This window comes from Oryctolagus cuniculus, chromosome 4, assembly GCF_964237555.1.
Source record: "Oryctolagus cuniculus chromosome 4, mOryCun1.1, whole genome shotgun sequence".
Classification (NCBI taxonomy): domain Eukaryota; kingdom Metazoa; phylum Chordata; class Mammalia; order Lagomorpha; family Leporidae; genus Oryctolagus; species Oryctolagus cuniculus.
The window spans coordinates 32,808,130-32,828,951 of record NC_091435.1 but is presented as its reverse complement, the minus strand read 5'-3'; the positions used below and the strand labels follow the sequence as shown (position 1 = coordinate 32,828,951).

The window sequence follows — 20,822 nt, the reverse complement described above, 5'->3', positions numbered from 1 at the left end:
CTGCTCTCCCACAATATGGCGCTGGGAGAGAAGAAAACAGCTTCTACACAGCTGCCTCCAGTTCAGCTAATGAACTGTAGGACTTGCTCCTGATTGGAGGAGAGCAGCGTGCTCGGCATGTGGGCAGCCGAGTTGGGACTGGCAGAGGAGGACTATAAAGGAGGAGAGAGACGGCATGCACGAGGAACATCTAAGGGGAACATCTGAGGCGAACACCTGTGCAGCCCCCGAGAGAGCCGGCCGGCGGTGTGCCGCTCCCCTGCGGAAGTGGGGAATGTGGCCAGGGGGAACCGCCCTTCCACGGAGGTGGAAGGGACAGTAGCCAACCCGGGAAGAACCAGCAGCAAACCCGGGGAGGGCCGAGCAGACGAAAGAACAGCGCAGGGTCCTGTGTCGTTCCTCCACGAAGAGGGGGAGCGACAAGTCTCAATAGCATACCACACCAAAACATTTTTGCTATGCATTCATATCACATGTCCACTATTGGTCATGAAAGGAACACTGCTAAGCCTAAGAACTCAAGTTGAAGGAGAAATCCATGTACCATTTGGCAGGCAATGCACAAAGGGAACAGAAGCCAGAGCAGGTCTGATACCGGCTCTGGTCTGGAAGTGTCGTGTGTCTTATTTTAATTTGTTGTTCAGAGCTATCCCATTGAACCCAAGGGGACAGCTGCACCATGAACCCGGAAGCTGAGAGAACTTACCTGTTTGACTAATAGCACCACCACTGGCTACCCACTGTCCCACAAGACATCATGAGGTTAATCGTTCTAAAATTACTGTCAGATTGATCTCTTAGTTTCTGTGCATTTCTCTAAAGCCTGTAACTGTGAACAGAAACAGCTGTATGCTTGTAACATGGTAAACCAGCAGAAATAATTTTATATGTACCATTTTAGACACTGGTCCGCAGGTTCACATTTTTAAGTACAATGTTTGAGTTTTCAATCTTAAAATCCTATTGTAAGTTTTAAGGGTTAAAGCACAACATTTACTTAAGATGCTACTATGATCCTGATAACAACTTATGTTCAGGTCTCTTCGTCTGCTCTGGAGCCTATGTTCTCAGCAGAGGATCCCTGGCTGCCTCACGAACAGTGTACACTCAGCTGTTGAATGATGTACTACATCTCCCCCTCCAGTTTTTTGAAACCAACCCCATAGGCCAGATCATCAGTCGATTCACCAAGGTAAGTAGTGCATTAAGCGTGTGATTATAGAGTGGACTGAAATTATGTTTCTGCAAAAATTAAGAAAATAAAAGGAAAGAGGGAAGGAGATTGAGGGAGAGAGGGAGGGAAAGAAGAATTATTATCTACTTTGAACTATGGCCCTGAAATACATGAAATCTGTTCTCTTTATATTAATAATTTTTTAAAAAATGATATCTAAATATGGTGACCTGTGTTTAATTCTTTATAACCCCATTTGTAAAAACATGTCGTCCTACAAAGTTAAGTTTTTGTTTAGCATAGGTTTCATTTTCAAATTTATTGCTAACTCTTAGAACATTTACAATTGCATTTGTAACAACATCTTACATGTATAACTGAAAGAACCCTTGAAAATTTCTCAGAGAACACAGGAAGTACACAGATTTGGTGTCTACAGCTTCATACATTTAAAAATCACTGATTTAGGCTAAAAAGGAAAAGAAAATAGAAGTCCACATGGACGTAGAAGCTTTGAAAACATTCTGCAGTTAAGAAAGCTTAAGAAATCACTTAGCGTGAGTAGGGAGAGGTGGGGATTTCCAGTGTGTCCCTGTTGCCCCATTGTGTTTACTATTAAAAATATATATTTGTGGTGTTAAATAGGGATAAAATTCAAACTACAAATGTAGTTTTAAATTCTCCAGTAGTCACAGTAAAGTAAAAAATAATTATCCCATTTTATGTAATACAATGTAGCCAAAACATGACTCTAAACTGTAATCAATATAAAATTGTTGGTTATATGCTTACATTCATTTGTATACAAAATCGTTAGAATTTGGTTAGTGTTATACAGAAGTACTTCAAAAAGTTAGTGAAAAAAATGAATTTAAAAGACAAACCTATTTTGGTGAAAAAATTTTAAAATTCATGCTTTATTTTTCATAATACACATTTCCATGAATTTTTGGAAGATATCTAATATACTGATAGAGTGTCTTAATTTGCAGTAGCAACATTGTGAGTTTTCAATAGCCATATATTGCTAGTGGCTTCTGTGTTACTGCAGGTCTACAACATTAAGATATGTTAGGGAGAGTGAAGATACGGTATGAATATATCTGCCATAAAACATTTTTGCTGGAATATTAAACTTTTCTTATTCACACCAATTGCACACAGTTCTGAAACTCATAGAAAAGCTTGATCACCAGCATCTGTCTTCCCCAGCAACCATTTCCTACTGTCACCCTAATAGACAATGATATTTTTAAACAATAAAGTTCCAGATAACTGAGTCTTGGGCAGATGGGAGTATTGGAAAACAAATTCTAATGACAGACAGGAAGATACGTGAGAATATGGGACTGTTACATTATTTGGTATGTGAGATCCCCAAGGAAAAGCAAGACAGAATTAATAAAATACCATCTCTACTTTTCCTATCAGTTTGGTATCTTCCTATTCCTCAGAATTCCTTAGGTCATACCTTGTAGCATAACCATAGATTTGATTGTCACATGAAACAACGTGTGAATGACATGGCCTTCCCATTGACCTTCTCTCACTCCTATAATCCACTTGCACCTTTCAGTTTCTAATTGTGTAAAGGAAGATTATATTGCTTTTCTATGTCTTTTGCCTTGGATGTGATGTAGCAAATCAAAAAGGTACTGTACATGTTTTTAGGACATAATAGTGTCCTGGAGAGTTTTATAAATTTTTGAGTAGTAAGTAGGAGTAGCCCAATGCCCCAAATACTGGATTTGGAAAACCCAGCTACTGGAATCCTAGTTATGGACTCTGTTCTTTCATTAGGGTCTGACTTTGGTTGTATGATTGTTATCATCAATGGAAAATCTAGATTACTTGCTCACAGTCACTCACCTTTTTATTAGAAGAGGCTTTTATTTGTTACAGTTGACTACAGGAGAAAAATATATAGGAGTGGGCAAAAGCCATGCAGTTAGACTTACTAGGAATCAAATTGTCACACATGAATAAGCTTTTCTATTGAATGGTATATTTCTTCTTCCCTTGATTCTAAAGCATGAAAAGTTAAAAAGAAAGTGACCTGATATCAATTTTTCCAGGATATGTTTGTAGTTGATATGCGTTTCCATTACTACTTACGGACCTGGTTGAACTGTACACTGGATGTTATTGGAACAGTTTTGGTCATTGTGGGAGCTTTACCACTCTTCATACTGGCTGTTATTCCCTTAATTATCTTCTATTTCACCATTCAAGTAAGTCCCTGGATGTTTATTTCTATTAATAACTTATGTGTCCATGGTCAAATACAGTTTTAGACCCCATTTTTTTAACTCATATTGATGTGAAATCTACTCATGCCACCGTGTTAATTCCTTTCTCATTGATTTATCTATGTTGTCATTATTTCTTCTACTTCATATGTTTTCTTTGTCATTTATGTCTAGATCTTATTTTTCCTTCATGGCCTAGGTCTTACTTCATTTTCTGTGTGAAACATTCTCTACCAACATAGTGCAGAGACCGGATTCACCCATGTACTTTGGATTTATTATATTGCTAGGATAGGAAATAGTAGGAAGCTATTTTAGGAGTTCACAAACTGTCTCCTCAATGAAACTGGGGACAGAGACCAATTATATCTGATTATAAACAAAAGTTGTAAGTGAAATTTTATGTGATGATCTCATAGTTGAGAAACTATTGATCTTTCTAAAAATATGTATTTATTTAAAAGCAGAATGACACAGAGAGAGAGACAGACAGAGAGGTAGAGAAAGAGACATATAGATAGATCTTCCATTCCCTGGTTCACTCCCCAAATTTCCACAACATCCAGGACTGGGTCAGGTCAAAGTCATGAGCCAAGAAACCAGTGCACGTCTCCCACGTGAGTAGCAGGGCCCCTGCTGTCTTTCAGGGTGTACCTTCAGGAGGCTGGAGTCAGAAGCAGAGCGGGGACTCCAACCCAGGCACGGTAATGGTATACAGGCGTCCCAGTGGGCATCTTTTTTTTAAAGATTTATTTATTTATTTGAAAGAGTTACGGAGAGAGAGAAGGAGAGGCAGAGAGAGAGAGGTTTTCCATCCGCTGGTTCACTCCCCATGGTCATTTGAGAGAGTTATCCAAGTGAAGTTTTGCCTCATTATGTTCCACATGTGCTCTTCAGAATTGGAACATTTCACTATTGCCAAGCACTTGTTCATTTCCTAAGGTTCCGGTAACAGTGTGCTAGGTGGTTTCAACAACAGGAATTTATTCTCTGTTTCAGTTGTGGCAGCCAGAAGTCCAAGATCAATGTGCTGGGAGGACTGATTTTCTTTCTAGAGGCACTGAGGGAGGATCTGGCTTTTGCTTCCTTCCAGCTCCTTGTGGCTGCCCACAATCTCTGGTATTTTCCTGGACGTGGTGTCAGGTCTCTAACTCTGCCACTGTCTTCACATGGCCTTCTCCCTGCATTTGTGACTTTTCTTCTGTCTCCTATAAGGACATTCAGCGTGGGATTTAGGCTCCGCCCACACTCCACTGCGATCTCATCGAGAGATCCTTCATTTATGTTTGCAAAAATCCTGTTTCCACTGTGGTGGTGCTCACAGATCCTGGAGGCTGAGACTTGGACATATTTGTAGCAGGTCAATCTTTGACTCACAACCCAAGAAGTCTTGCAGTCTCTAAACCGGGGAACCTTTCTCACTGCACCTCCCAACTGCCTCTTTGTGTCTTCTGAGCAGAGATACTATGTGGCAAGCTCACGACAGATTCGACGATTGGCAGGAGCGTCTCGCTCTCCTATTATTTCCCACTTTGGAGAGACCTTGTCAGGGGTGTCTACTATCAGAGCATTTGGACACGAACAGAGGTTCATCCAGCAAAACAAAGAGGTGGTGAATGAGAACTTGGTCTGTTTCTACAATAACGTAATTGCAAACAGGTGAGTCATATCAACACACCTATACATGAAAGCCTTAAGTATTTTCTAGTACATGATATACATTTAAGTTGAATTATATGTATTCATAGTCACATAAAAGGCATACTCTACTCTATATGAAAGTATGAAAACAGAAGTCAAAGTTTTTTGAAGAACATGCAGGGTGCTATTAGAACTACTGAGATATAATGCATGCTATGTTTTTTTTTTTTTTTTTTTTTTTTTTTTTTTTTACAGGCAGAGTGGATAGTGAGAGAGAGAGACGCAGAGAGAAAGGTCTTCCTTTGCCGTTGGTTCACCCTCCAATGGCCGCCGCTGCAGCCGGCGCACCGCGCTGATCCTGGCAGGAGCCAGGAGCCAGGTGCTTTTCCTGGTCTCCCGTGGGGTGCAGGGCCCAAGCACCTGGGCCATCCTCCACTGCACTCCCTGGCCATAGCAGAGAGCTGGCCTGGAAGAGGGGCAACCGGGACAGAATCCGGCGCCCCAACCGGGACTAGAACCCGGTGTGCCGGCGCCGCAAGGTGGAGGATTAGCCTATTGAGCCACGGCGCCGGCTCGCTATGTTTTATTTATATGTTTAGACATCATCTATATGTATTATTTTATGCCACTTTAAAATTTAAATTTATAATTTCACATGAAGAAAAATGAAATAGTAAATAGTAGTTGAGCACATTTTAATTTTTAGAGACTTTATCATATAAAAAGTATATGTAATAGAAAAAGTAATTCATTTTCCAGCAGAATTTTTAAAAATACAGTCGACATTTTGGCTAGCATTCTTTTCTTCTGCTTTGTCATTCTGATTAACTTTTAAAGCAAAGATCTGCACAAGTAAGGTGCATTTGGGGGCAGAAGAATTCTTTGAGCTCTCATTGTGACAACATCCTGTTTGAATGAATTACTAGTAAGGGGAGGGGTTAGAACACAGCAGTTGATGTATGCTTTTTGATTTCCCAGAGGCAAGTTAGTACTAGTTGCATTAAAACTTTTTTATCTTGGTTCCTCAGAATCTGTTCCATATATTACAGGTGGCTGTCTGTTAGGCTTGAATTTCTTGGCAACCTGATGGTGTTCTTTGCTGCATTGCTTGCTGTGCTGGCTGGCAATTCCATAGATTCAGCAATAGTTGGTTTGTCTATATCCTATGCCCTAAATGTAAGTAATAATGATTTGCTGGTATATGGTATGTTTAGAATCCAATTAATTAAACTCCTCTCTGTTGCCTGTCTGAGTTATAGATTCTATTAACTAAGTAATGGGAGACAGATTTGGATTTCCCAGTAGGCTCATTTCTTCCTCTCTTTTGGTGGCAGCAGGAAACTGGCTCAGCGGTTTTGGAGTTAGCACACAGGGAAGAGTCTGCTACCCAGTGCTGGGCACAGACAGGGCCAGGAACCGCCTGCTGTTAACACACTGATGCAGCAGTTCTCTGCTCCCCTATCCTTATAGATTTATAGAGAGTTAAAGAGGTAAGGCCCTCTCCCTTAGGGCTGTGAGTCCAATTTGCTCTGCCTAACAGAGATAATGCAAGCTCTGGGGAAAATGTATGTGCTGCTTCTCTTCTGAATATCAATTTTTCCCTAAGAAGCCCTATTTTATATTACACTGTAAAGCACTACTGGTATGCATGTGTTCATGAGCCCTTTGCCAAATGGCAAATGCTATTTAAACTGCAGTATAAAATTACGCATTATTTAAGCCTAGTTGATTTGAGTGTATAACCTCAGTCTTGTATCTAAGATGCTCGAGGCCACTCGCATTTCAGATTCAGAACTTAGGCTTCTGGAAGCGGAAAATGCTACAAGTACCTAGGTGAGGCCTGGAACAGAGAACCCCATAACCACAAGTTATTATTTCTATAGTGAAGTAGGTGGGTAAAATAAACACCTACAAGGGCTCCATATCTGTCAAAGTCAGCTGGGGCCACTAAATGGATTGGCAGTCAAGAAGAAACAGGGTTCAGCGTTTTTTGAATTTTACTTTGGTGAACACGGGATGGCTGTACATGTACATATTTAAGAACAGTGTGAAACGCTCACACACATATACAGCATGAACTGATCAGGTCAGAGCAATGAGCATTTTTATTACCTTATCATTTTTTTTGTTTGGAGCCTTCAAGTGCCTCTCTCCGACTTCTTCATAAACTATATAATAGGTTGTTGTGAACTATAATCATGCCTCTGAGTTGTAACACACTAGGACTTATCTCCTTTTAGCCTTCTGTGTTTTGAATGCCCATTATGCAATTTCTCTTTATCCATTCCTATCACCACCCCTTTCCCAACCTCTTGTGATCAACATACTACATTCAGATCAATTTTTTTGGCTTCTACATTTGAGATAAAACATGAAACATTTGCAAAACACCCCCCAAATAATCCAGTTAAGAAATAGATAAATGATCTGGCTAGACAGCTTTCAGAAGAAGAAATGCAAATAGACCACATATTTATGAAAAAATACTCACTGTCAGCAGCCACCTGGGAAATCCAAATCAAACCCACCTCCTAAACACTGCAAACTTCAATGACTATCAGAATTAGGTTTGAAGTTGCAACCTTGGAGATCCTACATTTGTCGGGAAGGTGAGAAGAAAGTGGAGTTAAAAAAAAAAAAAGCAAGTGAGGACTGTAAATGGTCAGAGTGCTATGGGAATCTTCCTTATGATGGAAAGGAATGAAGAAGCCTGAAGTATTTTGTGCATTATTTTTGTTTCTTACTAAGGTTGTACATTTCTCTTTTTTTAGCTTTTATTTAATAAATATAAATTTCCAAAGTACAGCTTTTGGATTACAGTGGCTTTTTCACCCCATAACTTCCCTCCCACCCGCAACCATCCCATCTCCCGCTCCCTCTCCCATAAGGTTGTACATTTCTTAATGTACACCCCATCCATCTTAGACATCTGTACACCAAGTATATAAAAGTTTGTGGGAAAATAGAGCAAAAAGAAATTTCTTTTGGTAAAAAAAATTTTTTTAATCCATGCACTTTTTAGTTCATGCATTCTTTGCATAGTCCCTGTATGCATAGATCTCAATTTTTTTGAACTACATTCATCCAGTCTTATGCCACAGAATTCCATGATTTATGATATTAATGAGTTTAATGTAATTTAAGAGATTCAGGTATGTACATGTATAAACATACTTACTTCTATGTTAGCTAAATAATCAAGAGATAAAGTATATGAAAATTGAAAATATGAGATTTTATAAAAAATAAAGTGTAATTTTATTATGTAAAAGACTAATGAGCATGATTCAATTCCTGCTTTCCCCCATCCCCATCTTCTCCAGATTACTCACTCTCTGAACTTTTGGGTAAGGAAGGCATGTGAAATTGAAACCAATGCTGTCTCCATTGAAAGAATTTGTGAATATGAAAATATAGAGAAAGAGGTAAGAACTGCCAAATAACAAACAAATGGATGAAGGATTAAAATGTTTTGTACCTTAAACTGACATTTATAAAAATAAACTTTGAATAAATCCTCCATTTCCAAAATCATGCTGTAATAGCATTTTAAGGGAACTATAACCAAAATGACGATAAAATGCACTAGTACTTTATGTATCATTTTAATGGAAACAAAAACACTGCTAAATTAAATTAGGGCATTCCATAAATTGTAATATATAAATCTATTTCAATGAGTGATAAAATTGAAATACGCCTTTATAGAAAGACATAATGATTTGTCTTCTACTGGTATAGGATAAAATATACAACTTAAGGCCATAGTTAGTGGTCACTGAGAAAAGTGTCATAATACAGTCATCTCAAAATTACTTATATTCTACACACTTTTTAAATTAATTAACATTTCCATGAATGAGGAGGAAAAGAGAATAAATCCATCTGTTTTGTTCCCTTTAATTATAATTTGGGAGAACAAAGAATCACACTACTGGCCGAGTTTATAATACCTAATTATGTGTATATTTAGCTCATCTGGATTACCTCTGCCTCCAAAATCTATTAATGAATAGGACAGATGGTAGAGGTGACTTGAACTTCTGGATTTTCAGTCCTCTAAGAAGGTGTCTTTCCTCTTTTGCTCATATGTCTGAGGAAGCCATGTGCCTCTTCCGCATAAAAATCTAGGTGCCAGAATTTGGCGTAGTTTTGAAGATGTTCTTGAGACACCTGCAGTCTATACTGAAATCAAAGTCCCGGCTTCACTCCCTATTCCAACTTCCTGCTAATGTGCGCCCTGGGAAGTGGCAGGTGATAGCTCAAGTGCTTGGGTCCCTGACACCCAAGCTGCAGTCCCCCAGCTGTTACAGGCATTTGAAAAGTGAGCCAGCAATTGGGACGATTCTCTCTCTCTTCTCTCTCTCTCTCTAATAATATCTATAAATAATCTTTAAAAGTCCTAACATTTCCTGTTGTCCTCTCAGTAGTCTCTCTTCCTGCCTTTTCTCCAACCTTGATCCATTAACCATCTTTTCAAATTCCTACCTCTTAGTAGCACCATCTTCTTGCTCCTCAACGCTTCTGAGTGTGTTCATCCTCCAACACCAACTTGGACATTGATTCTCCGTCTGGATTCTTCCCTAGGCCTTGCCTTTCCTTCTAACACGAATCATGAAACATTAGTCTGCCTTCACAACATCTGGACACCAGAATTCAATTGAAGATGCTCAATCTAATTAGCCATCTGATGACTAATATGTATTATTATTATGTATATATACATAATAATAAATAATACATACTAATATGTATTATTTCTAAGTTGTATGTCTCTTTGCATGTTTATTCCCTTCCAATTGTGAATAATGAAATACTGGTATATAAATACACCAGCTTGTATCTCACAAGAGCTTCGTCCTTGCTTTATTTAATGTATCAGACATTGGAGTTCACTCCCTTGCCTGTAAAAGATTGCACCTCACTGTGCAGGCACCAGGCTCCTCTGTGTGTTCTGCCTCCTGCTGTCCTTCCAATAGTTCTGCAGCCCCTATCTTTGGTCTTCAACACAGGTAGTTAGTTCCAAGTAGTCAGTTGCTTTTCCTGAAAGGCTCTTTTGATATCCACATGGCTTGTTCCCTCACCATGTCCAATCATGCTTTTCCTAACTACTCTACTTAAAGTGACACCCCACCTCCCAGCACCCCTCCTCATTTCCTGGTAACCATATGTTACTGGTTCTTTCTGACTCTTCCCACTGCATGCACTCTCTGTTAAGAGGAGTGTTTTTATCTGACTTCCTTATTGCTAAATCTCCAGCAATTAAAACAGTGACTGACATTATAAACACTCAGTATTTAATGAATGAATGGCAGACTGTTCTCATTTCAGCAAATATTTCAGGTTACCTCTCCTATTTATGGGATTTTAGAAAGATTTTCTGAATAATTTGACAGGAAATGGGAAGACTTGTTGTCTCTACAAGCTGATTTCTAAGAATTTCTTTTTAAAAAGATTCATGTATTTGAATGGCAAAGTGACAAAGAGAGAGAAAGAAAAAGGAGAGATAGAGAGAGATAGAGAGAGAAAGAGATCTTCCATCCACTGCTTCACTTCCAAAATGGCCACAGTGGACAGAGCTGGGCTAGGCAAAAGTCAGGAGAATCCCATCTATGTCTCTCACATGAGTACAGCAGCCCAATCACTCTTCTGTTGGCTTTCCCAGGTGCATTAGCAGGAAGCTGGAATGGAAGTGGAGCAGCTGGGACTTGAACCAATGCTCATGTATGGGATTCAGGCATCAGTGGTGGTAACTTAACCTGTTAAGCCACAACACCAGTCCCTCTAAGAATTTGTTATAACGAGATGAGAAGTTTTCTATTGGTGATGTTTAAACTATTTCAGCTAACCAGTATCTACAAATGTCGTCTGTCATTTATCCTTGCTTTTGTTTATAGGATTGAGAAATATATTTTTGACGTGTGGGAGAGAGTGTGGTTTTGTTTTTTCTTTTTCTTTTTTTAACCATAATTTTAGTTTAAAGAGCATTTCTTCGTTTTAAGGCACCATGGATAATGCCTAGAAGGCCTCCATCACAATGGCCCAGTAAAGGAATAGTGGAATTTGTGAATTATCAGGCCCGGTATCGAGACGATCTTGGCTTAGTATTACAAGATATCACTTTCCAGACTCATGGGGAAGAGAAGGTACCGCATATACCTCACGTGTTTCATTTTATGTTTTAAGTGAACACATCCATTGTTATGGGTAATATGACATTCACTACAAGGTGGTCTTTTGTTAAAATGGTCTGTATAGAAAAAGTTTTCCCTGTATAAAGAAAAATGCAAAAGTACTTTAGTGCACTTACTTTTACTTCCTCTATAAAGGGTATTGCAATAGTAAATAGTTACTTAAAATATACTAAAATTGTATGACGGAATATTTGTAAAGTCAATGATATGTTTTCCCAGAAAGTTAGCCAAAGGAAAAGATGCTTGAGATGAAATTAGTTAATAAATACTACATATAAAACTGTTGATAATATGATATTCGTATTTTAAATAACCAAACAGGTGACCATATTAACAAAAATACTAGAATAGTAATAAAACAGAAATAGTGGTTGCATCTCAGTGATGAATTTCAAATGAACTTTTTGCTTTCTTCTATATTTTCTCCACATTTTTTCAAAATCTTTTATAAAAACATTATTTCCTAATTGGAAAGGTATATTACAAATAACTGTAAGTTAAAAACCAGAAACAAAAAAACAGCAGTGCCTCACTTTTCCTCTCTCGGAGGTTTGTCTTTTATAACCTCTGAGAGGCGTTTTTCTAACCCTCTAAACAGGTCTACTGCAATGATGTCTCAAACAGAAATATCTTGATAATAAATAAAATTATTCTGGAATTTTGATTATACCTACTAATTCAACAAGTTTCTGGTTTTTTTTTTTCTGATTTTTTTTTGGGTCAATTTAAGATTCAAGGTTCTTTTTACTAGGGCAAACCATCCACATCACTATTCTTTCTTCCTAATGTTCCTATTAATGCCAAGTCATGAATCAGTAGCCAAAAAAGATTGCTGTAATTCTCACGGCCAAAGGAACATATTCAATCACTAGGATGTTTAAGACAAGCTAATTGTTTTGGCCATGAGCCCAGGATCCTTAAACACTATCTGTGGCTCCCCTCAATTGCTCTAAGACAGAGTTGTTTTGATACATCAGAGAAATTTGCATGCATGCCATTGGATTTTCTAGCCTATCTGGAAAAAGGTTCCAGTACCCTGTGTGTTTCAGGAAGGGGAAGGAGAGTAGAGATCCAATCTGGAAGTTCTAGTTAAAGTACCCCATTATCAGTGCATCCATTTCCCTCACTTTTAATATTCAAGGGTCGATCAGGGCTATTCTGCTCCTCTTGGGGCTACTGGCATTCTGTAGTTAAGTGATTTATTTGTCTATTTTTGTTACTATCCCAAAAACCTGAGGCCAGGTAAATTTGAAGTGAAAAAATGGTTCCTTTGACTCACAGTTGTAGAGGTTCAAGGACCCATATCTGGTGGCAGTCCTTTTGCTGGCAGAGTCCTGAGACAGTGCAGGTTGTCCCATGGCAAGAGACAGGGTGTGTGCCAAGTCTGTCGCCTGGTCTCTCTCCCTTTTATAAAGCCACCATGACTCAGTCATGAGGGCTGTGTCCTGATGCGTTTCTCTAATCCTAGCCACTTTCCAGAGATCCCACCCCTTGAGGGTCAGATTAAGTCCCAACCCACTTACCACCTCACAGTGAATTAACTTTCAACACTTGAACCTCTACGGATACACTCAAACCGGATCCAAATCAAGAAAAATGGTAATTACCCCAAACTAGAGGAAAAGCATATTAGCTAAAGTGTTCCCAGTGAATGTGAGTGTCTTGGTAGAGAGATTGAGTCTTTAGAAGTCACATGGCATTTTCCGTACCACTCAAGGATATTCTGGTTGGCAAAATTACATCCAACTAACCTGACATCGGATGTATTTGTTACAGAGAAGAGGCTCTGTTCTCTTCTGAAAAGTTCATCGTGAGCTGGTTTTGATCATTTCCTTTTAGATTGGAATTGTGGGAAGGACTGGAGCAGGCAAGTCAACACTGTCGAACTGCTTATTTAGAATTGTGGAGGGGTCAGGAGGCAAAATTATTATTGATGGTATTGACATATCCACTATTGGACTCCATGATCTTCGTGGCAAACTTAACATCATCCCACAGGTAAAACTTGTTTTCCCAGTAGGCTTTCTGAACACTTTCCAAGTGTTTTTATTTTCTTTTTTTTTTCTTTAAAAAATAATAGGGCTGATGTTGTGTCATAGCAGGTAAAGTCACCACCTATGATGCCAGCGTCCCAAATGAGCACCAGTTCAAGTCCTGACTGCTTCTCTTCCAGTCCAGCTCCCCACTAATGGCCTGGGGAAAACACTGGAAGATTCCACAAATGGCTGGGCCCCTGCACCTCAGTGGGAGACGCAGATGAAGGTCCGGGATCCTGGCTTTGGTCTGGTCCACCCTTGGCCATTGTGGTCCATCTAGGGAGTGAACCGGCCGATGGAAGATCTGTGTATGTGTGTGTTTCTCTCTCTCTGTAATTCTGACTTTCAAATCAATCAATCAATCTTAAAAAAAAATTATTCCTTCCAAGTGTATCAAGCCTTTTTTGGAAGGAGGTCGTTTTAAATCTGTTTGAATCCTATTAACGTCTCTTACCCTACAGCATTCTGCAGAAGAGCATTTATCTACCAGAAACACCAGTACATTGCTTTTCAAGTTTTCTTCATAATAGTAAATGTAAATTAAATTCTAGCAAATAGACCAAACTGAAACACATTGGTACATTTTAGACTAAAAGAATTATTGAGATCTTTGATTAGGTGGTAGGTTCAATGTAAGATTTTGATTCTTTTGATTTGAAGTTTAGAAATATTTTTTAAAAAACAGTAATTTAGTTAAATCTCTTTCCTAAAGTCTTTTGATTTTTCCATGTGTGGAATCAAAGATACATGATCATTAACAAGTATGCAAATTGACTCAAGAATATCCTTCTAAAGTCCAAGACAATTAATTTAGTTGAGTTTGAGACACTTAAGCTATTTTCTGGATGTTTATGAAACATCTTTGTATTATCTCTAATCATGTTTAAAATGCTAAATCTTTGTCATATTGTTTAGACATACATTTGTGTTTTTATTTAGACATACATATGTATTATTTACTTCAAAATAAATTTTAATATCATCAAAAATTCTGGAGAGGGAAAAAGTCAGCAGAGACAAGAGACAGCAGTCATCCTTATCTTATAAATAAACACAGATATATTAAAATTTGGTTCCACTAGGTATTGTGATGTGGTAAAAGTAGATACTTTTAGTCTGCTGTAAATGAAACTCAACCACTTACCTTCTGGGTGGCACTGACCAAGAGCTCTTTGTATCCTTGGGTCCACTAAAAAGTAGGGATAATACATTCTGTATTCCTGACTTGGTACGATGACAATGGTATATACATAGTACATTTTATTACATTATACACCTGGCTAACTGGCAGCTCTCATCATCATACTACTGATTGTCACTGATACATTAAAAATAAGTAATTTAAAAGGAGAATCAGAAAGATCATAATGATTTAATTCCTAGACCTCCAGTGAAAGGCTGAAACCACACTTGTTTTTGTTTTTGTTTTTTTTTATTTTTTTACAGGCAGAGTGGACAGTGAGAGAGAGAGACAGAGAGAGAGGTCTTCCTTTTGCAGTTGGTTCACCCCCCAGTGGCCGCTGTGGCCAGCGTGCTGCGGCCGGCGCACCGCGCTGATCTGAAGGCAGGAGCCAGGTGTTCCTCCTGGTCTCCCATGGGGTGCAGGGCCCAAGGACTTGGGCCATCCTCCACTGTACTCCCTGGCCACAGCAGCGGGCTGGATTGGAAGATGGGCAACCAGGAGAGAATCCAGCGCCCCAGCTGGGACTAGAACCCTGGTGTGCCAGCGCTGCAGGTGGAGGATTAGCCTAGTGAGTTGCAGTGCCGGTTCTGAAACCACACTTGTTACAGAAAATTTGTACTGTATTTTTATCTGTATGTATGCCCCTTTGATAATTGTAATTTACAAATTAGATGCTGTAGGAGATTAAACAAGAACTGATAGTAAGATATAATTATAGCTATATACTCCAATACAATTTATATATATGGAATTTCTTCCAAAATATTGATCAGTTTTCCTTAATGAGTCATAGGTTATTTTTTAATGCAGTTTGAGATATAGCAGCAAAACCAGCACAGATTCTTTTGCCTTCTTCATAATTTCATGGGTAGAATATTTATTCTTACCATAGTAACCATCATGTGGGATTTTTTTTCCTTTCCTTACCAAGTTGAAAATTTACTTTTTCACTTAAAGGAAGCAGTGTATAGCTTCACTTTGGCATATCTGAATTGCCAGGGTTGCAAGTCCTGTGCAGTTTTTAAGTAAAATACAGTTTACTTGTACATATTGTGCTGCCACGACAGCAGGTCTAATCGCAGAGTTGGCCCCTGAGTGCCTAATGGGTGGGTAGCACATACCCAGTGGATATGCTGTGCAAAGCCATGATTCATGTCCTGTGTGGGACAGAGGGCATCGCATGCATTTTCTTTTTTTTTTAAGATTTATTTATTTATTTGAAAGTCAGAGTTACGCAGAGAGAGGAGAGGCAGAGAGAAAGAGAGAGGTCTTTCATCCGCTGGTTCACTCCACAACTGGCTGCAATGGCTGGAGCTGTGCCAACCCAAAGCCAGGAGCCAGGAGCTTCTTCCAAGTCTCCCATGTGGGTGCAGGGGCCCAAGGACTAGGGCCATCTTCTACTGCTTTTCCAGGCCACAGCAGAGAGCTGGATTAGAAGTGGAGCAGCTGGGACTCGAACCGGCGTCCATATTGGATGTTGGCACTACAGGTGGCGGTTTTACCCACTACACCACAGCACCAGCCCCTCACATGCATTTTCATCGCGCTACTCAGAACGTTGCACAATGGAACACTTATGCATTGTTTCTTTCTGAAATTTTCTATTTAATATTTTAGTACCGTGGTTGACTGAAACCCCAGAAAGTGAAACCACAGATCAGGAAGACTCCCAGACAATGTGTTCTGGCTCATTTTTAACAAATACAAAATGAATTTGATAACCATATTACATCCGATCATTTTGCTTTTTCCTCATGTACTTTCTGAGTCTGATTTTTAAATACATATAATTATGTCTCATATGATAGTAAGATGACAGGTGACTATTTTGTTCTCTAGGATCCTATTTTATTTTCTGGAACCCTGCAGATGAACCTGGATCCCCTCGACAAGTATTCGGATAGTGAGCTGTGGGAAGTGCTGGAACTGTGCCACTTAAAGGAGTTTGTGCAGTCCCTTCCTGGGAGGCTGCTTCATGAGATTTCCGAGGGCGGTGAAAACCTCAGGTGGGCAGCACGCACAGGGTTTGCCCAGGTGATCCATCCCATGCTCTTTAGAAACTTGAATTGTCTTCAATGAATTATACCACCGGCTTAAGAATACTCCCTTCTTCCCACGCTTTTATGATCATCGTCATGGGTCCCACATCATGTGATATTAGTATACCTGTTTTCAAGGAAAAAAATAGTATATATGTGTATGTATTTAATATCTATAAATGAAGTGAATATGGCAAAATGTTGCACACCGTTAAGTCTTAAAACAAGTGTTGAAAAGGAAACTAGAATTGGCCTAGGAGGAAATTAACTTCTGAGCCCCCCTGAGCTTGTTTGGTGCATTTAAAGCACATCATTTCTGAGTCGTGCTACAAGAGCAAGACAAGGAATAACACGGTATAGCCAAGCCCGGAAACCTGCTGGTGAAGGGACTGGAAGAACAAGCAAGACCAGTGCAGTTTGAAAAACCACTGCTGAACTGAATCTTGTGTAGTGAAGATTAATACACTAATAGACTTCTTCCAAAAAAATGATCTAAGGGAATGGATACCTTCTCTTTCTGTTCAACACTGTTTGCTATCGGAAGGCAGCCCCCTTCATATGATCCGAGACACCAGCAAAGTGAGCTGCCAGCCTGTTAACCATTCCCGGGATTTGAACCGACTCCCGCCTCTTCTTTCATCACGTCCTTCCCCACCTGCCACACTGGCCTCGGAGCTGTTTCATGGTTTGCCATGTCTGCTCCTGCCCACATCAGGGAATTTGTATCTCCTGTTCCCTTTGCCTCAAACAAGTTTCTTCTGAAAATCTGCTTGGCTCACTCTCCACTTGCTTCAGGTCTCAGGTCTTGAGCTAACAGTCACTTTCTCCCAGAAAGGTCTTTTGGCCAGCTTCCCTGCAATGCCCACCTCACATCTACACTTTATACGACAACCCCTTCTGCATAAGTGAATTCCTTTTTTTTTTTTTAAGATTGATTTATTTATTCGAAAGTCAGAGTTACACAGAGAGAAGAGAGGCAGAGAGAGAAAGGTCTTCCATCTGATGGTTCACTCCCCAATTTGCCACAATGGCCAGAGCTGCGCTAATCCGAAGCCAAGAGCCAAGGACTTGGGCCATCTTCTGCTGCTTCCCCAGGTCATAGCAGAGAGCTGGATTGGAAGTGGAGCAGCTGGGTCTTAAACCAGCGCCCATATGGGATGCCGGCACTGCAGGCCAGTGGCTTTACCTGCTACGTCACAGCGCTGGCCCCTATAAGTGAATTCTTAAAACTGATTTTTACTTACCTATCATCCATCCATCCATCCATCCATCCATACACCAATCAATCCACTATCTACCTGCTATCATCTATTTTCTATTATCTATCATCTATCTACCTATAAAATAATGTATGAAAATACTATATACAGTCTTCCTCTTATTACTATGCATTTTGCCCAGTTAGCTTGTTCATTTATTGCTGTCTTCCTCTTGAGAAACTTTACACAAAGATTTTTGTCCGATTTTATTTCATTTTTTTCATTGCTGTATTCTCAGAACCTGGACATGTAAGGATCCGACACATAGTAATTCCTCAATGAATATTTCTTAAATAAAATAAATGAATGAGTGAGCAAGAAAACAACTGGATAACAATATAATCAGCATTTTAGAAGAGGAAGTAGGCTCCCATAATGTTCATTGTTGGAGTTAATGTAGTAGTATGTTGCTTGTTTTCAGCGTTGGGCAACGGCAGCTCGTCTGTCTGGCCCGTGCTTTGCTTCGTAAAACAAAAATTCTCGTCTTGGATGAAGCAACAGCCTCCGTGGACTTGGAGACTGATCACGTGGTGCAGACCACTCTCAGGAAGGAGTTTTCCGACTGCACCGTCCTGACCATCGCTCACAGGCTCCGCTCCATCATTGGTTCCGACAGGTAGGCTCGCTTGGTTTTCAGAAACGACCCGGTTTCCGCAGAGATGGATATTGAACGTAGGAGGTGTGCTAAGGATTTGCCACTTAGAAGGAATTTCATCTGTGCTGAGAGATACACAATGTTCCCTAATTATAGAGAAGATATTTTCCAAAACAATTAGAGGAAATTTTTTTTGAGGTGTCATTTCTTTTTATCATCCTTGATTTTTTTTTAACTTTTATTTAATGAATATAAATTTCCAAAGTACAGCTTATGGATTACAATGGCTTCCCCCCCATAACGTCTCGCTAAAAAACAATTAGAAAACTTGATTTGTTCACTGATTTAATCTCTATTTGTGCTGAAATAACTCACCTAATAATTTATTTACCTTATGTACTTACCAAAAATCATTGTATGTTACCTAACTGGATTCTTTTCACATTGCAGGGTCCTTGTTCTTGATTCTGGAAGGATTATAGAATTTGAAACACCACAGAATTTGATACGTCAGAAAGGACTTTTCTTTGCAATGACAACAAAAGCTGGACTAACACAGGACTCAGAGACAAAAAATAAATTTCTTTAACTTTATGTTGATTATACACTCAAAAAATACCTAAGTACATTAACATTTAAAAAATAATGATAGCAGAGAAATTCATGAAAGCAGACCCCTGGCTACTGGTTGGCCCACATAACAATGACCCCTCTGGTTTCTAACCTTCCTGGGTTGTACCCAGATTTCTCTCGTCCATTCATGCCTGCCTTCTGCACATGGCCCAACTTACCCTTTAAATCCATAATATCATTCACAAGTCACCTCTTCAATCAAATGTCCCCAGACTCCTACCCACCTCACTCCACCCTCATCTCCTGTGAGCTTCCTAACCCCATACACTTATATTTATCATGGCAGGACCATGTTTTAATACTTTGAGTCTATTTCCTCCCCACTCCCATCCCCTTGAAGGCTAGTGTCCACTTTTAATTGTCTTTGTATATGAGGCTCCTAGCACAGCACCCCTCATACTGTGGATACCGAACTCATGTTTACAAAATAATGACTAGGCATTTTAGAGTAATATGATGTAAACACCAATATTCATACATGGTATGTGTTGAGTTACTGTGCAGTTTATGAATTGATGCAGGAAAACGAGAAAGAATAAGTTATTCAGCTGCTTTTTCAAAAAGGAATCTCTATATTAAGATCTATTTTATTTTAGAATGTTTTATACTATTTTTACTATTTGAGTAAGAAAACACAAATATTTTCTATAGAACGTCGTTTGGCTGGATGGACCTCAGTGAGCTGTGTGTTATAGGTAATATATTCATGAGAACATTGTTGATTGGTAGTACTCTGATCTTAAAGGGCTTTTTCATCTCACAGTTTTATGTAATAAAAGCAACACATGTCTGAATAGCCCTTCAAATTTAAAGTGCTCAAATTTCAGATATTTTCCTTTCAAAAGGATTTTCATAAAGGATTTTAACATGTTCTTGAAGGCTCATCAACCATTTCTTTCATCCTCCTTTTCTCCTTTGTGTGCAATCTTACTATATTACCTAAAAGTGTTTTTCGAAAAATTGCCTTAGACTATAAAACCTCAAGGAGTTGCCCCTTAGTATCCACAGGGGATTGGTTCCAAGAACTCTGTGAATACCCACATTTATGGTTGTTCAAGTCCCTTATATAAATGTTGTAGTAAGTATATATATCACATACGCACATCTTCCTGTATGCTTTAAATCATCTCTTGATTAAATGTTATATAACAGTTGTTGTACACTGTTATTTAGGGAATACTGATGAGAAAAGATGAGTGTGTACATGTTCAGTACATAGTTTTTGTTTGTTTGTTTGTTTGTTTGTTTGTTTGTTTTTAGAATATTCTCCATCTGTGTTTGGTTGAATCCAAAGATATAGAACCTGCAGATACCAAAGGCTATTATCTAAAGTCTTTTCCTGTTAGAATGTAAGATAACTTGAAGTGTTGTCCTGTTTTTGTAAACCCTATCACTAAATAAATATCTGTGAAATTGCATTATAAGGGGGGTATAGAGATATTTAATTGATATGAATTAAAAGGTGTTTTCTCTATATCTACAGTTTTAGTAAATTAGAGACTCTTTGTAAATTTAAAATCTAATGGGAAATCAGCAATAGCCTGGAAAAAAAGTACTTTTTCCCACACAGTGGAACTTGATACTACTATGAATATAAATGTATAAAAGCTGCAAACATGATGACACATACAATATTGACAGGAGCTACCCACAAAGGAATATTGTTAACTGGTTCCATGTTTCCATTTACATAAAAGTTAAAATAAAAAGGAAATGCTTATCTAAATTAGCAAGAGTAGGGATACCGGTTATCCTTGGTGGGTAGGGGTGATGACAAGCACAGGGTGGGCTTCTGGGGTAATGGGTGTTTTGTTTCTTT

General features: G+C 38.9%; 1 protein-coding gene across 3 annotated transcripts in view; it reads left to right on the top strand.

Annotated features, from left to right (window-relative positions):
- The window catches only part of LOC100346553 (multidrug resistance-associated protein 1), a 110,485-nt gene extending 90,061 nt beyond the window's left edge, over nt 1-20,424 (top strand). For all 3 annotated transcript variants that reach the window (XM_002716653.5, XM_008267130.4, XM_070071921.1), the window contains 10 exons: nt 1,038-1,192; nt 3,250-3,405; nt 4,883-5,082; nt 6,114-6,240; nt 8,388-8,489; nt 11,067-11,210; nt 13,098-13,256; nt 16,317-16,483; nt 18,197-18,391; nt 18,821-20,424. In XM_002716653.5, the coding sequence (XP_002716699.3) occupies nt 1,038-1,192; nt 3,250-3,405; nt 4,883-5,082; nt 6,114-6,240; nt 8,388-8,489; nt 11,067-11,210; nt 13,098-13,256; nt 16,317-16,483; nt 18,197-18,391; nt 18,821-18,959 (1,544 nt within the window). In that variant the 3' untranslated portion in view covers nt 18,960-20,424. The remainder of the gene's footprint in view (nt 1-1,037; nt 1,193-3,249; nt 3,406-4,882; nt 5,083-6,113; nt 6,241-8,387; nt 8,490-11,066; nt 11,211-13,097; nt 13,257-16,316; nt 16,484-18,196; nt 18,392-18,820) is intronic.
- Nucleotides 20,425-20,822: the final 398 nt, after the last annotated feature.